Source organism: Cladophialophora carrionii, assembly GCF_000365165.1.
Source record: "Cladophialophora carrionii CBS 160.54 unplaced genomic scaffold supercont1.2, whole genome shotgun sequence".
Taxonomy (NCBI): Eukaryota; Fungi; Ascomycota; class Eurotiomycetes; order Chaetothyriales; family Herpotrichiellaceae; genus Cladophialophora; species Cladophialophora carrionii.
In genome coordinates, this window is record NW_008481827.1 from 3,441,109 (window position 1) to 3,456,811 (window position 15,703).

Genomic DNA, 15,703 nt, shown 5'->3' on the forward strand with positions numbered 1-15,703 from the left:
ATCCAACATCGTCGACGATGCGGACATCTCGTTGGCCTCCTCGTACCGCGTACTACTGCAATCGTCTCTTCTCCGTGGCGTTGCAGTAGCTGCTTTCGTTGATCCTCAATTGCGATCGAGCCATATCTCAGCGCCATCCTGCGGGAGCGAGACTGAATACTCGAAGACTCAAAGCGGTCAAGATCCCCTACAACCAGCGATACGCATGGGACACCGCGCCATCTCTGCATACACGAGATCTTGTGGAACCGCAAATGCCACGAGATCCGCCCCAGGTGGACGCCTGAATCGCGTCACGCCTTTGGCCGCCAATAGGGGTGAGGAGACGATTCCACCTGGACAGCATCGCGGGCTCCGCGCTGGAACTCACCCTGTCCCACCCAGCATTTCCATGTCGAGAACAAAGGAAACCCCTAAAGGGAAGGTGCAGTTATTCGAGATGCTCCTCCAGCCACAGATTGCGGCTTCCATTGCGGCTTCGATCACGAAGGCTCCTCTGCTCTATGATGAGACGAATATTGGTCCTCTAAATATCTTATCAATGCCAACCCGTCAATTCATGCGCGATAGCTATAACCAGCTTGCTGCTGTCAAGCTAGTATGCAGATTGCTCTTGACACATCGGCCTAGCCACTTGATTCATGCGCATTAGCCAACCTACCTCCAATAAACAGACGAGACCGATGATCCCAATGAAGAAGACCATGTTCCTACTTGGACGCACTTTTTGATCATGCTCTACGTGCTGACTTTGTAGCATCAGAATGGCCAGGGGAACTGAGCAGTCCAATTAATGTAGATCTAATATGGCGGGATCTGTACGCCACAATGTCGCAACCTATGCCGTCCTTCCCGCTACAGGAGAGGGAAATCCCATGCCGATAACAACCACCACGCTATGTCCTTTTCAAATCACCAGCCATTACTTCTGCATCTCGCAGATTGGTGTTCAGCACAATTTTCCACCTCAGCAAGCCCCTTTGCCGGCGTCCTCACAAATGCTATCAGTCCGCAGAACGCCTAATGCAAGCCCCTGTCCTGTCGTTATGGCCCCGATGTCTAGTCATCACACATCAAAACATGCCTGATCGATCACCCCACTACCTTGAGCCTGGGAGGGTCGTCAGATGCAATTGGAAGTGTTCAATAGTCGTGGTAGGGTTCGAATCCGCTTTGACTGGAAGCATAGTCGCTCGTCATCGCACCCCCACCTCTTGATGGAGGCGCAAGAGGGTGCTGTGCCCATCCGGCGCCGCTGGCTTGTGCTCGTCGTTCTGGATCTCAAGTCAGTATAACTGTCGGAACAAACCACGGGCAAGAACGAAAGATGGGCTCTATGGCAAGCCCGGATGGTCGATAACGCACCTTTTTCAAAATCGCCCCACCTCCTCATAGTGATTTTGGAGCTGTCGAATTCACCTTCTGCTTCGCCATGCCCACCACTCTTCTTCGTTTCCCCGGCCGTTTTCCTGGTCTCTCCCCAACTGAAATCGTCAAACTTCCAGTAGGCGTAAGCTGGGAGGACGAAGTTCCAGATCGGTAGAGATAGAAGGTAGATACCCATCCAGGCGACGTAGGACCAGCTGTGGGCTGTCAAGACGATGAGGACGGCCGGAAGACCGAGAATGAGACCCAGCAAAACGAGCGGGATGACCGGAACGGGTTTGGCGACAATAGAAATGATGACCAGGTAAAACGTGAATGTGATAGCCGCCGGGAGGACAAGGGTACCAATCAACTCGATAAATACGACAAACTGCATGCTGAAACAGAATGTCCCGCACAAATCCCGCACAAGCACGAGTTCCATGAGGTTGTGTACCGTAGAGTTGATCCATCGGCGACGCTGTGAGAGCAGGACCTTGAATTTGTTCGGGACTGTTGTTTTGCAAACCGCTTGGGGCACAAATACCTGTTTGCGCTTCGGGAAGGTTTTCAGCATGAGTGTCGAGAGGTATCTGTCTTCGCCCAGCAGCAAAAGGTTCTTCTTATGCAATGTGTCAACGACGTTCTCCGAGTAGTGTTCCACAATATCCGGGTTGGCCAGGATAGGGACCCAGTAGTTTTGTCCGCCTTTAGGTGCCTTGATTCGGTACATGCAGAAACACCCGGGCAAGCAGGTGACACCACCAAAGACGGACTCGAACGACTTTGACAGATGATGTGAGATGAAGTACTCAAACACCTGGATCTTGGACACCCACGATTCGCTTTTGTTCGCGATCTTGGTTTCACCGCAAAGGCCCATGATTTCGGGGTCTTTCACCATGGCTGAGATCATGTGCGTAAGACTGTCCGGATACACTTTGGTGTCGGCGTCGACCATGAGCACCGTCTCATAGAAGTCTGGAGACATGCCGGTCACTTTCCAGAGTCCATTGAACATCTCGTATTCGAGCTCGGTCATTCTTTCGTCGAACATGACCTTTTGAAGGAAGGACATGAGGATGATCTGACTATCACGTTTGCCTCGATTGCCGGGTTTGCTGGCCAGAGCTTCCTCGGGCGTTCCACATTTGACCACGACCATCATGGGCACCCGCTGCTGCTTGCTGGGATCGATCTTGGAGTCTCGGCCATAGTCGTAAAATCCAGCATACACCTTGGCCATGTTGTGTCGCTTCGAGCCGCTTGAGACGGCCACATAGGAGAAAGCTTGGACGTCTTCAGGCATAACGACCCAGTCACCCATCATGGAAAGTACAATCTCCGGTGTGGTGATGTCATTTCCTGCGCCCTTGATCAGGCCGTCACAAATCACCAAGATAGCCTTGTGGCTATTTGGGTAGTCGGTCGTCGCAATAGAGTCAAGAGTAGTCCGGATTCCTGCCGCATCCTCAGAATATGCCGTGACCAGGCAGATGCAGTGAGCAAGGGGATAGCCGAAAGGCTGCCACTCAGGAGGCGGTTGAGGCACGACGTTTTCATGGATAAAGCCCACAGGGGCACCTGCTTCGCCCAGCGAGTCCATCACAACCGAGTAGCGGGTTTCATGACCTGAGAGGAGTAGGCTGGACCTGCTAGCACCAACGCTCATGCGCGAGTTGAGATCCAAGGTGTTTTGGCTGCCATTATAGCCGGTCTTGTAGAGTCCACTTCCCTGCTGGACGACTCTTGCATTTGAGGCTTGGCTAGCCATAGTGGTGGGTTGTGGTCGATTCGTCTTCGTGACTCGTTCCACGGCATAGGGGCTGGTAAATCGGGACGTCTGAGGGAATAACTGGCTTCCGCGTTTGCTGGTACGTGCATCAGACCCAGAAACTGTGCTAGCAGGATCTGTGATTTTTGGCGCGGGCCTATAAATATCGTCTGCCCAGTCCTCGATCTGCTGAGCTCTTTTCTTTGGATCTGCTGTTTGCGAGGTCTTCGCGGCTGCGAACTTTCGAGCCAAAAACCACTGGAATGCCAGGGCGAGGAAAAATTTGACCAGGACAATAGCAAGAATGAAGACCAACGAAACGTAAAGAACGACTTTCGAGGCTATGCATCCAATGGTCTCGGTGTCGACCGAGCCAACTTTTGCGATTTGGGTCAGGCATTTGCCGACTTTCTTGTCGGGGCCAGACTGCAGCAGGTGAGTAATGTCGGTGCCACGGATCTGGTCGCTCTCTCGCATATCGTCAAATTGTTTGGGCCAGACCACTTGGCTCTCGTTGAACCATCTCAGCAAATCCAGATCGATGACTGACCCGGAATATACTACCAGATTCCGACTGGAGTTTTTGACATCATCCCAGGTGAAAAAGACTTCCCCGGCTTTTTTGAGGTCATGGAAAAAGGTCGTCCTTGCTTTGGCGGTCGTATGACAAGCATATCCTAGGTAGTACGGGTTGGTGGTGTTAACAGGCGACGAACCATCCTGATTAAAAGCATTGCACGGAAAGTACCACGCAAGATCCCCTTCGGCATTTGTGGGAACATCGGATCCAGGCGCCAAAGTGATCAGATCTTTGCACTCTCCGTTGACCTTTTGGAACATGAAACTTCCATCCTGGCCACCGTACTTGTGCGGCAAATCATAGAGGACGTTGCTGTCTAGTGGAACCCCCAACGCCGCAGGATGCATTGAACCATCAAGGTTATAGGCATCTCCATGAAAGATCATGTACCCACGGTCGACGTGGTTGATCTTGAGACGCAGTCCCGGAGCAGGGCAGACTGCTCGTGTGAAGCCGAAGGTCAGGAAGCCGACAAAAGTGGCGATAAGGAGGATGATGCTGATCAACCCAACTTTCTCCCTCCAGGCCCTCTTCTGGGCTCGGTTCGGCATCCCACAGCATGTTAGCAGGAAATCCGGAGCCCAAAAGGTGACCACTGAACAGTACACGTTCCAGGCACTCGGGGGCTTGAGCTTTTCGGTGTCCTTGAGCCGGCTCTTCTCCTGTGTGGTCATGTCCCGCGTGTCCTTCCTCACCAGCTTCCGCGGCTGTCTCTTCTTGCCCACCGGTTCTAATTTGCCGGGTACGCGTGCTTGTTGATGGGTGTGAGGCGCGCTGTCATCGTCGGTGTGCGTGTTGAGATTGGTGCTTTCTGAGCTAACTGTTCGTGCTTCTACCAGTTCTTCCACCACTGGATCGTTGCCTGTGGTTGATGGGAAGACCTCCATATTCTGTGCATGCTTGCGGTAGTGGTAATTAGGATGATCTCGGTCTATGCGGTTGCGTTCTGGTCTGATGAGCGACTTCTTGCGACCGAGTTCGGTCTGATTTATTGGATTCGACATGATGGGTTCCCAGTCGCCTGCTCTGGAATTGGGAGATGGAGGATAAGGATCGGCCGCAAAGTGTTGGGAGGAATACGGTGCGCCGCGATAGTTGTTTGAACCGGTCTCGAGATCTCGTAGTCGTCGCGAAGGAGAGTCTCTATACGGGGAATGGGACTTATCGCGAGTCGGGGACGTGGCAGGCCGCGGCCTACGCGGTGGCTCTGACATGATGACTTCTGCGAGGAGCAAGAATGTTAGTGGGGTCACAGCCAGTCGCGATATCACCGTGGCAAACATACTGCGACTTCAATTGTCTCCTCAACCTGTGTTTTCGGGTGTGCAAAGAGTGCTGTTGAGAACGGCGCCTGCGCTGTCTCTGGTCCGGAGTGGGCAGTTTTACAAAGGAATCTCTTGACAGGTATGTAAGCGCCTGATTTGTACTGGAGAAGCACTCTGTTGTCTTTGGTGGTGTAGACTGTGGGGATTGTCCAGTCGGTTGACCCGGTGAAAACTAGACGACGGCGGGATTTGTTCAATTCAAGTGGCGTTTTTGGCCTGCTTAAAAGAAGGTTGATGTATTGCTGGAACTCAAAAGGACAGTGGCCCAACAGGTGAACGAGTGTATGTGTACGGAAAGGTTTGACAGCGAGTGAGCAACAATTACGAGGCAAAACCAAGACTGGATCAGGACGAGACGAAGAGGTGCACTCATGTTGTGTACGGAGTCCTGGGCATGGCAATGGCCCTGCCCGGACGGAGAACTATATGACGGCGTCTACAGGCGATTCGTTGATCGTCCGACCGAATGCATACCCAGGTTCTGGATTGGCTCAGCCTCACTTAGTGGACTCATGCAGGAGAAACAGAGATCCAGCAGAGGCGAAAAGTATTCTCCGAGATGAAATAGTCTTCTTCTCCTGAACTGGCTCCTGTTCGCTCTTCCGCTGTGGACCATCTGTCCGCCATGGCTCTTGACGCTGGAAGAATACGTCTTGAGGTGATGGATGGGCTTCAGAGACATCGATCCTGCAGCCGTCCTCCGTACCAAGTATAGTGATGCCGGTTGGTGAGATCTGTGGCAATCAGCAAGGCATAAGAGTCTCGGTTGTGGCTGAGAGTCTTATTTTTACACGTTCGGACACAATCGACGGTTGCCCTGACATCCGACGCGCGTCATTTCAACGAGTCAACCTATCAAGGGCGGCCTCCCGTTGAAGCTACTGCAGAGACAAGGAGGGTACGATATACTGGACAATGTTGCTACGAGGTACGAGATGATATGCGAGCTGCGACAAAATCTGTGATTGTTCACCCATAATGTATGGTGGCTACGAGCGAAGAAGGACACTGTGTACACAACAACTACTCAGTCTTTCGTGAAGGAGGGGTGAATGTGATGATGTCTTACCACACCCAGAGAGGTACTAATGCCTACTGCGTATGTCTGCAAGGACGGTCTTACCCGAATCGTCGGCCTGTCAACAAAATACGAGCTGCAGTCATCCCACACAACTGGGAAGGATCTGGCTACCTGGTACTGCGAAAGGCTGATTCTGGCATCTGTCGAGAGCTGTGCGTGCCACTACTGTGTAGTCTGATGGCCGGTGGTGGTTGGGCTTTGGCCAGCAGGTTGCGCCGTCTGCGTCGGGTGAAACATGCTCTGCATCAGGAAGCATAGCGCCCTCTTTTGGCACCCAGCAATGGGGGGTTTGGCAGCACTTGGCTTGCCGCGTCTTTCCGGAGCCCTGCTCTCAGTGGAGCCAGTTTGCCCGCTCCAGGCGCCACAAGATTTCTTCGTGGCTGCCCTCCGCGCCTAAAGTTGACATCAGCTGCCGAAACTTCGGGCACGCCCGTCCTTTAACCCACGACTCCTTGCTTTGGAAAGGCTGACCGTATGGTTTGGAAGCTCTGCCCACCATCTTGCGTCCCAGTTGCACATCCTGCTACACAACTTACACAGCGACTGAGGCACAAAGCGTCACACCTATTCCTGTCGTTTGCTCCCAAGGGATTCTTTGTCCAAGTGACAAGCCTATATCCTGTTCTAACTGCCAGCACAAAGAGGGTCAATTAGTTCAGCAGACATCAGTCCACAAAGGATTTGATGCGGGGACAACCCTGCCTAGATACTGCTTCCATGCCTCTTCTAGCCTACCTCTACAGAATAAACCCGTCCACTGAAATTCTTAGTCGTAGTCACACTCACCTCGCTACGACCACTTGACACCACCCTCCTTTTTCCCATCCGCTCGAGCTGTAGATATTACGCTGTACTTCTGGACGATCTCTGTCTTTTCGCATGCCCTGCCGCCGCTGAAACGACTTTCTTTTTACGCCGCGTCGATTCGTCATTCCATTTACAAGCGACGCCACCGCATTCCCTCCAAGACAACCTCAGCGCGGGCCCTCAAAGCACCTCTTCCGAGCCTACCGTTCGTTTTACCCTTGAACCAGGGAAATCACACATTCCAGCATAGGTTTATTCACTTGGCGACAACCTGTTCAGTTGTCCGGACTGCAACTCACACCAACCTCACATACCAACCTTGTGACCGTTCCGATGTCTGCGTCCTAAAGTTACCCAACCACCGTTCTTCGAAATGGCTCAAGTAGCGGATCACCCGCTTCCTCCGACCCCTCCTCCTGCTATCTACTCTCCTCCCTTGCGATCAGATAGTCCTCGAATCATCGAACCTCGGGAAGAGCGAGGAAATGGCAGACCACAGCATGACCAACGCAAGCTGAGCCATTCTTCAACATCCTTGTTTCCATCGGACGCCAGGCCTACGGACGACGTCTATGCCCTTGCAGATGCCGCTGCTGAAGTACAAATACACCCTCCTGAAACCGCTGCGTCAAGAACGGTTGATCCAGTGGCGTCCAACAGAACCCTGACTCCTCAGCCTTCTCTGCAGTTCGACCCGAATCGGCTCTCACCCAGTCCCCATGCCATGCGAAAAAGACTTGGTGGTTACGAGCTTGCTGGTGGTGATCACCGGAGAGTGTCATCAGAGAACTTTCCTCAGAGCGCAGTTGAGTTGTCTCCCCTCCCGAAGAGATCCATGCGCCACGCCTCGACCTCGGACATCGCCCCAGAAACCCCGGCCGAGTCTTTCGAACCCCTGCGCTATCACCATCAGTTGATGGAGGAGGCTGAGGTCGCCGCCCTGGACAAGCGAGCCTCAAGGCTCACGATTGGAACTACCGGGTCTGGTGACAGTGCTCGGAATAGCACCTATGGGCTAAACACGCGGCGACCTGATTCGGGTTTCTCAAGCACTTCAGATTTTCGAGGCCGGACAAACTCCCCTCGCGTCTCTCACGTTGGACGGCCAGTGTCAAGAGGTTCAAGGTCTCCCGACACCAGACCCTTGTCTTATGTCGATCTCTTGAACGTGCCATACCCGCAACCTGCGCCCAGCGGAGCGGAACATTTGGTCAACTCAGGTCTGCGGACAGTAGTCGGAAATAATGCCAACTTATTGTCCACCCGCAAAACTCTGGAAATGTACCGTGCAAATGTCAAGAAAACGCAAGATCCAGCTGTACAGTATGAATTTGCAGTCTTCATGATCAGTGCGGCGCAGGAGGAGGGTCTAGAGTCCGACGCGGTATCCGATGCTGCGGTCTCGGAGAAATCACATACGTCGGTCAGGGAAGATCTTTTGAAGGAGGCCAAGCACATTCTTCAGAAATTGTCGGATCGATCATATCCGTTTGCTCAGTACTACCTAGCAGACGGGTACGCTTCGGGGCTGTTCAACAAAGGCAAAGAAGACTGGGAACATGCGTTTCCTCTATTCTTGGCCGCGTCAAAACATGGCCATGCCGAGGCGGGGTACCGGACTGCCTTGTGCTACGAGTTTGGCTGGGGTTCACGGGTGGATGCAGCGAAGGCCGTGCAATTCTATCAGCACGCCGCAAGCAAAAACCACCCCGGCGCCATGCTCCGACTAGGACGAGCTTGCCTAACTGGTGACATGGGGTTGACCAAGAGATACCGCGAGGGTGTGCGATGGCTCAAGCGTGCTGCAGAGTCTGCTGACTTCCAGTACAACCAAGCTCCTTTTGACCTGGGCTGTTTGCATGAGACTGGTTTCGGACCCGACGTCTTCAAAGACGAAACCTACGCTGCTCAACTTTACACCAAAGCAGCTGACTTGGGTCACGTCGAAGCAAATTACAGACTCGGTGAAGCGTACGAATATGGTCAACTGGGTTGTCCGAAGGATCCAGCTCTCAGCATTCATTTCTACACCGGAGCCGCCGAACGTGGCCATGCATTGTCACAGATGGCGCTATGTGCGTGGTACATGGTGGGAGTCCCCAACGTCCTGGACAAAGACGAAGCAGAAGCATACGAATGGGCCAAGAAAGCAGCCGAGCAGGGCCTTGCGAAAGCTCAATACACCGTGGGCTATTTTACCGAAATGGGGATTGGGTGTCGTCGTGATCCGCTAGAGGCCAACGTCTGGTACGTCCGGGCAGCGGATCAAGGCGAAGAAAGAGCCAAGCACCGCATCGCCGCGATCAGAGCTGCAGGGGCGGGAGCGGATCCCCTCACGGCAGCGTCGACAGGAAAGAAGGGAGCGTTGACCACGAGCAACAGTGCCGGTAATATTGGACCTCAGGGTGAGCTCGCACATTCCGCCACGTTTTCCACCGAAGTACTAGCAGCACTAACTTTGATACTAGCTCAAGGCGAGAAGAAGAAAAAGTTCGGGATCTTCTAGACCCGAGGAACCGAACATGCAGCGTTAATGGCGTATCTTGGACTTACGTCCACGCATTCATTGGCTGGAGGATCTGCTAAGCATCTGCATTGGAAGGGAGGCATATGCCTGCATTTGCATTGCGTTAATATGACGAAGACAAAAGGCCTTGGCTTGACACTCCTGCCCACATTCCCTGGGAGGGCCAGAAGGAGTGTCCGGATATGCTGGAGGAGTTATGATCCCAGACAAATTTCCAAGCATAGCGACTGGCAAGGGAAAGACATATCACGGTAATTCTGGCAAGGGGAACGTGCAACAAGTTATTCACGAGGTTGACCTTAGAGTGATGGTGAATTGGATGGATATCTCAAATGGGCTGTATTGAAATCATCCACCCCTTTCGCATGGCCAGAGGAAGACGTCGCGCCCTTGAAGGCAGATCGGCACTTGCTCAGTTTCACAAGGCTTCTTCCTGCACCCCTTTTGTCCTTTGTATGATCCGTGCTCCCGGGAGAGGCAGCACACACCATATGCTGACCTCCATTTGTGGATTTCGAAGTCGACGAGGCGCAGGAAGGTGTCCTGAAGAACCGTTTGCGCAGGAAGGGTGTGGCCTTCACCCATGAAAATGAGCATGCGAACCAGGAAAGACTCAGTTAGCAAGACCGCCTGGTCCCCTTAGGTTCGCGTGGCAGACAGCTGGGGAACCAAACTGCGAGATGTATTGGTGCCCACAATATTGTGCCCTTCGCGTCGCGCTGGACTCATGCCCTCGAAGCCCTTGCTGCGAGTACGAGTACTCGACCTCGGACCTTTCCTCGTGCAGTTTCTGTGGCGGATCTGACTGCGCTCAGCATGCGGCGAGTGGCTTCCAGGTCTTGTCTGAAGTGCTGGCCTATCAAAAAACATATACCCAAGATCGAAGTCAGTGTCGTTTCCGAAGCACGGAATACTCCGTCATTGCATTCGTTATTCATCTTCTTTCGCCAATTACAGGTAAGCGTCGCCGTCAAAGCTCGACGGCGTTGGTGGCGACCACATGCAGGTGACGTCACATGACTGAAGATCTGTCTGCGCCCATCTGCAAGATTTCCCTGGTTACAAAGAAAACGCGTTGCTTATTACAGCAGCATATGGCAGAGGGAGGCATCTAATTCGTTCTCTCTATGCCTTATTTTCACCTTCTCATCTCCTTAGGAACCGGCATCTTCCTGCCATGAGATCCACGACGCACGCAGCGCATCCCTCTGTGCGTACCGGCGGTGCTCATTCCTGAGCCGTACACTCAGAGCTCATGCTCGTGTCTCGAGGAAGTCCCTGCGATGGCTAGCTTGACTGCTAGCCTCAAACCATGCCTCTTCCATGGCAATGCCGTGAAAGGGATCGTGGTGAAAAGGATCGTGGTGAAAAGAATTCTCTCTCAAGACGGCTCCACTTGCTGCCAGTCGAATGGTACCAAAGATAAGGGCTGGCAATAAAGGCCGGTCGCCCGGCCAAATGTTTCCTTCACAAAGTCTTATCCGGGAGAATGTGCGAGACCAGGAGAGCTTAAACAGCATGTGCTGCTGAGTGGTTTAGGAACTCTGCTTTGCATGAATTACGTTGGACCCGACTCATTGGCTGGCAAGCGAAACAATTCGCGCACGGCGATACGTCGGCGGACATTGTTCGGTGTCCAGGCCAAGCAAGCCCTGACCTCACAGCCTCGCCTAATTGACAAGGCCACAGGAACGTGAAGTATATATGATGAAAGGATCCTCGCCCTCGAACATGCTGATAATTTCCGCACTGACATTCAATCTGCGTTGCAGATATCAGACCCAACATTATCTCCCAGCCCACCGTCACCTGGCGCACATAATTGTACCCAATGGCTTCACCTCGACCTCAAAGCCCTCGGGACACCCGAAGCCCCGATAACGACCTGGCACAACACCCAACACTCAACCTCCAGCTGCACCGAACAGAGACAAGAGCCACATTACAGGAACTAGGAGTTTCGGAAACATCTCCCCGGTTAGACCCCAATTACCCAGTACTCAACCGGCCCGAGAGTCCTATCTTTCCAGAGGAGTACACTCTCGAGACCGCAACTGGTCTTGTCCCGCAAGCGACGCTTGAGCAGATCCGTACGAGAGCCTCGACAGTCGCCACTAGAAGACGCACAAGCTCTATTGTCGGTCCGGATGTCGAAAAACAAGGCGTTGAAGAACCTGTTGAATTCGTCACATTCACAATTGGAGACACCGAGAACCCGCACAACTGGAACCGCTGGTTCCGATGGTACATCACATTGGTAGCCTCGGGCCTGGTCGTCTGCATCGCGTTCGGCTCTTCAGTCGTCACGGGCGGGCTTGGCTTGGTTGAGGAGAAGTACAACGTCTCTTTGGAAGTCGCAATTCTCACGTGCTCGATCATGGTTCTGGGCTTCGCCGTGGGTCCATTACTATGGTCACCATTGTCGGAAATCATCGGTCGACGGCCCGTCTATATCATCTCGCTGGCACTCTATACCATCTTCAATATCCCTTGCGCATTGTCTCCCAATATCGGCGGTCTTCTCACATCCCGCTTTCTCTGCGGTGTATTCTCCAGCTCAGGCCTGTCCCTCGCCGGCGGCACCATTGCAGATATCTGGAACATCGAAGAGCGTGGCATGGCTATAGCATACTTTGCAGCCGCTCCCTATGCAGGTCCCGTCATCGGCCCCATTGTCGGTGGGTGGATCAATGTCGGGACGCACCGCCTGTCGCTGATCTTCTGGGTGAACCTTGCGTTCGCGGGACTGATGCTTGTGCTCATGGCTCTCATCCCCGAAACATACGCCCCAGTCATTCTCAAGCGGCGTGCCGCACGTCTGCGAAAGGAAACAGGCGACCTGAACATCATCACCGAACAGGAAAAGACCAAGCTCACCTTCAGCGAAATTGTCAAGACCAGCCTTATCAGGCCGATCACGATGATTCTAACCGAGCCTGTCCTAGATTTGATGTGCATGTACGTGGTCCTCATCTACGCCATGCTGTACGCCTTCTTCTTCGCCTACCCGGTCATCTTCGGCGAGCTCTACGGCTACAATGACGGGCTTATCGGCCTTATGTTCATCCCCATCATCATTGGTGCAGGCTTTGCCCTGGTCGCAACTCCCCAGTTTGAGAAGCAGTTCAGACGCACTTGTGCACAGAGGGCTCCTACCGCTGAGGATCGACTTGTCGGCGCTATGGTTGGCGCGCCTTTCATCCCCATTTCTCTCTTCATCCTGGGAGCAACGTCTTTTAAGCACATCATCTGGGTAGGACCGGCCAGCTCAGGGCTCGCGTTCGGCTTCGGCATGGTTTTATGCTACTATTCCGTCAACAACTATATCATCGACTCCTATCAGAAGTATGCGGCCAGTGCCCTGGCCGCCAAGGTGTTCCTCAGAAGCGGTGGTGGTGCGGCTTTCCCGCTGTTTACCACCCAGATGTATCATACGTTGGGGCTGCAGTGGGCCAGCTGGTTGTTGGCGTTTATTGGTGTCGGAATGTTCTTCATTCCCTTTGGATTCTATTTCTTCGGCGCAGCGATCCGGGCAAGACTGAACAAGGAAGAAGTCGTGGAGTATGAGAAGAATGGACCTGTGGCCCCAGCCTCGTCATAGGGTAGAGACACATATCGAGATTTCTATAGATGAGGATGTAAGTTAGAGGTACTGTTTAGTGGAAATTAGCGACGAACCAATGTTGTCCGCTATTGCGACATTCCCTGCTTGTTAGCAACAATACGTCTTATTTCTTCTCTGCTGAAGGATGGATTCCGCTGTGGTATCAGGCGATATCTTTCCGTTCTCACATGCGCATCATCTTGCGATTGCATATGCGAGTTAAGCGACTGTGGAGAACGCGTGATTAGTGAGACACTGAGTGGCAGAGGCTACGGCCCGTATCAGTACCTTCACACAGCGGTGCCAGTATGCCATAGTCTTAAGAGCGACAGAGCCGTCTGGAAAGGATGCCACTGAAACCATCGTCATGTGCAAGTGAATCAAAGTGAGGCCAAAGTGAGAAGCCTGGAGGATGACGAGATTCGATGACGCGCTTCAACCGCGTGCGTCTCCACAGAAAAGTTTCGAGAGTCAAACTGCTGTCCCTCCTCGCCTCGTGCTCGCTGGTCTTCCGCTCTAACCATCCGCACTGCGCCCACTCAGTCTTCGATGAGAGGTTTCGAGGCGCGATTGCTCAGCGCATATGGACATAGGCTGAGTCCACGGACACCACCCTCTCCCGCAGCATTTCTCGAGCCGGCGAAATGGCGGCAGCTCGTCCACTGCCGAGCCAGTTCGGCTCAGGCGAATCGTCGAACAAAGTCCCTTGACCGCACGACTCCTAATCCGGCAAATTCACACCACGAAGAACAGCCCGCGTATCCGTCCATACCGCTGGAAGGCTTCGTGCCAGCGACACCGATCTCGGATCGAGATCTCGCGAGCACGAGACCCGCGAAGCTCGAGACGCCGGCGCCGTTGAAACAGGAAGACTACAATGGCCAAATACCGATCGGCGACCGGGCACGATGGTTCTTCCGTCTCGGCAAGTCATACCTGGCCTTCTACAAGACGGGGTTCAAGAACGTGTGGCAGAATTACAAGGAACTGAGGAAGATCCGCGCCGTGGTGGGAGGAAACCGCACGCTGGAGGATGTGGTCAAGTATGGCGTCAGGGGCGCAGGCACAGGCAACGACGATTCCGTGCCCGCACCAGTTCTCACGCGCAAGGACTACCAGCTTGCTCTCCGGACACGGCACGACGTCGGGAAACTGGTGCCCTTCTCGATCGTGTTCGCCATCTGCGGCGAGTTCACGCCGCTGGTCATCCTGGCGATCGGATCCGCCGCCGTGCCGTACACGTGCCGCATCCCCAAGCAAGAGCAAGGTGATTTCCTGCGGCCCGTCAAGATCCAGCCCAGATACGCGGCACAAGTGGAAAGGATCCTCGCCCGGGCGGCACAAACACCCCAGAGCGGCGTGCAAACCCCGACGAGCATGCAGTGGAAGCAGGAGTTCGTCCAAGCCTACCGTCTGCATGTGAATCCGTTTTCGTATCCCGCGCCCGTGCTGGGACGCTGGTGGCACACAGTCTACTCGCGGCCGCGGCTGCAGCGGCACTGCGAAGAAGTCCTCTGCGACACGATCCTGATCCGGCGAGAAGGCGGGTTTGACAAACTGCCGCCGCGCGAGGTCTTTGATTGGAGTCTGAAATACGGCCTGCGCACGCTCACCGAGTACATGGACGATCTGCAGCGCGAGGGGCTGCCTATCGACCCGGACTCGCCGGAGTTGAAGAGACTTCTGCTCCCTGTCGTCGAAGCCGAGGCCGAGTATATCCTCGCCGTCGATTGGGAGCGGCTCAACCCGCAGAATCATTGGCTCGCGGTGTTTAGACCTATTTGGCCGGAGAGGCCCGTCACGCCGGATGATGTGCACCTTGCGGAGCGCTGAGGGTGGTTGTACAGTAATAGAAGAGGTCTGTATTTTGTATACATGTACGAATACAAAGGTCGGGCAGGTTTGAACTTCTTAAACGAACCAAACACCTGTCTATGCTGTATGTGTTCTGCCTGTGTTTTCAAACTCTTCGATCAATTCATAGTTTGCAGGGAGCTGGTCTGGTCTGGTCATATGGCCTCTTCTTGTCGACCAGACTACTCCTAATCTCTGTTCCGTCGTTCCTCGCTAGTCTCCGTTCCGCGTCATTGTCGTCGCCGCCGCTGCATTGGGGAGTATCACACCTCGGCCGTCCATTGACACAGCTACAGTATTCCACGTCCTGTGGTAGGCTTTAACGATGTCTGTCCTATTAGCGCACGGCACAGCACAGCACAGCACAGCCTTCGTCTCTCGAGGTAGAATCACATGACCTGGCTGTGCCTGTGTGTGCCTGTGTGTGCCTGTGTGTGCCTGTGTGTGCCAGGCCCCCCAAAGTGAACCTGGTGATCCATGTTCCTCTGACTCTAGCTCAAGTCTCACCTCCACTGGATATGACTCCTACAAGCCGAGCCCGCTGCCGAGCTTCGTAGAGACGGTGGGGAACATATACACCCAGAGTAATAGGATCTGAGTACGGGAGTGCATGCCTTCGCCCATCTTTCTCCAGCATATACTCTGTAGGGACGGAGAGAGAGAGAGAGAGAGTCAGATATGTCCTGTGAAGCTTCATTGTTAATACACTAGCGCGATGGTGATGGGGATGAAAACCTGCGGGCGAGCAGATAGATAGATAGATAGATAGATAGATATAGATAGGAA

At 53.7% G+C, this 15,703-nt stretch overlaps 4 protein-coding genes across 4 annotated transcripts; 3 read left to right on the forward strand and 1 right to left on the reverse strand.

The window, feature by feature from the left end:
- Positions 1 to 1,143: 1,143 nt before the first annotated feature.
- Positions 1,144 to 4,933, reverse strand: G647_03307 (uncharacterized protein; the record flags this gene model as incomplete). Its single annotated transcript, XM_008727653.1, has 2 exons — positions 1,144 to 1,274; positions 1,366 to 4,933. 2 exons carry the CDS (start codon positions 4,931 to 4,933, stop codon positions 1,144 to 1,146), a joined length of 3,699 nt encoding a protein of 1,232 aa, XP_008725875.1.
- A 2,372-nt stretch (positions 4,934 to 7,305) lies between these two features.
- G647_03308 (uncharacterized protein) lies at positions 7,306 to 9,438 on the forward strand (the record flags this gene model as incomplete). Its single annotated transcript, XM_008727654.1, has 2 exons — positions 7,306 to 9,337; positions 9,401 to 9,438. The coding sequence occupies 2 exons, from the start codon at positions 7,306 to 7,308 to the stop codon at positions 9,436 to 9,438; spliced, it is 2,070 nt and encodes a 689-aa protein (XP_008725876.1).
- A 1,852-nt stretch (positions 9,439 to 11,290) lies between these two features.
- Positions 11,291 to 13,060, forward strand: G647_03309 (uncharacterized protein; the record flags this gene model as incomplete). Its single annotated transcript, XM_008727655.1, has 1 exon — positions 11,291 to 13,060. One exon carries the CDS (start codon positions 11,291 to 11,293, stop codon positions 13,058 to 13,060), a length of 1,770 nt encoding a protein of 589 aa, XP_008725877.1.
- A 552-nt stretch (positions 13,061 to 13,612) lies between these two features.
- Positions 13,613 to 14,896, forward strand: G647_03310 (uncharacterized protein; the record flags this gene model as incomplete). Its single annotated transcript, XM_008727656.1, has 1 exon — positions 13,613 to 14,896. One exon carries the CDS (start codon positions 13,613 to 13,615, stop codon positions 14,894 to 14,896), a length of 1,284 nt encoding a protein of 427 aa, XP_008725878.1.
- Between the last annotated feature and the right edge of the window lie 807 nt (positions 14,897 to 15,703).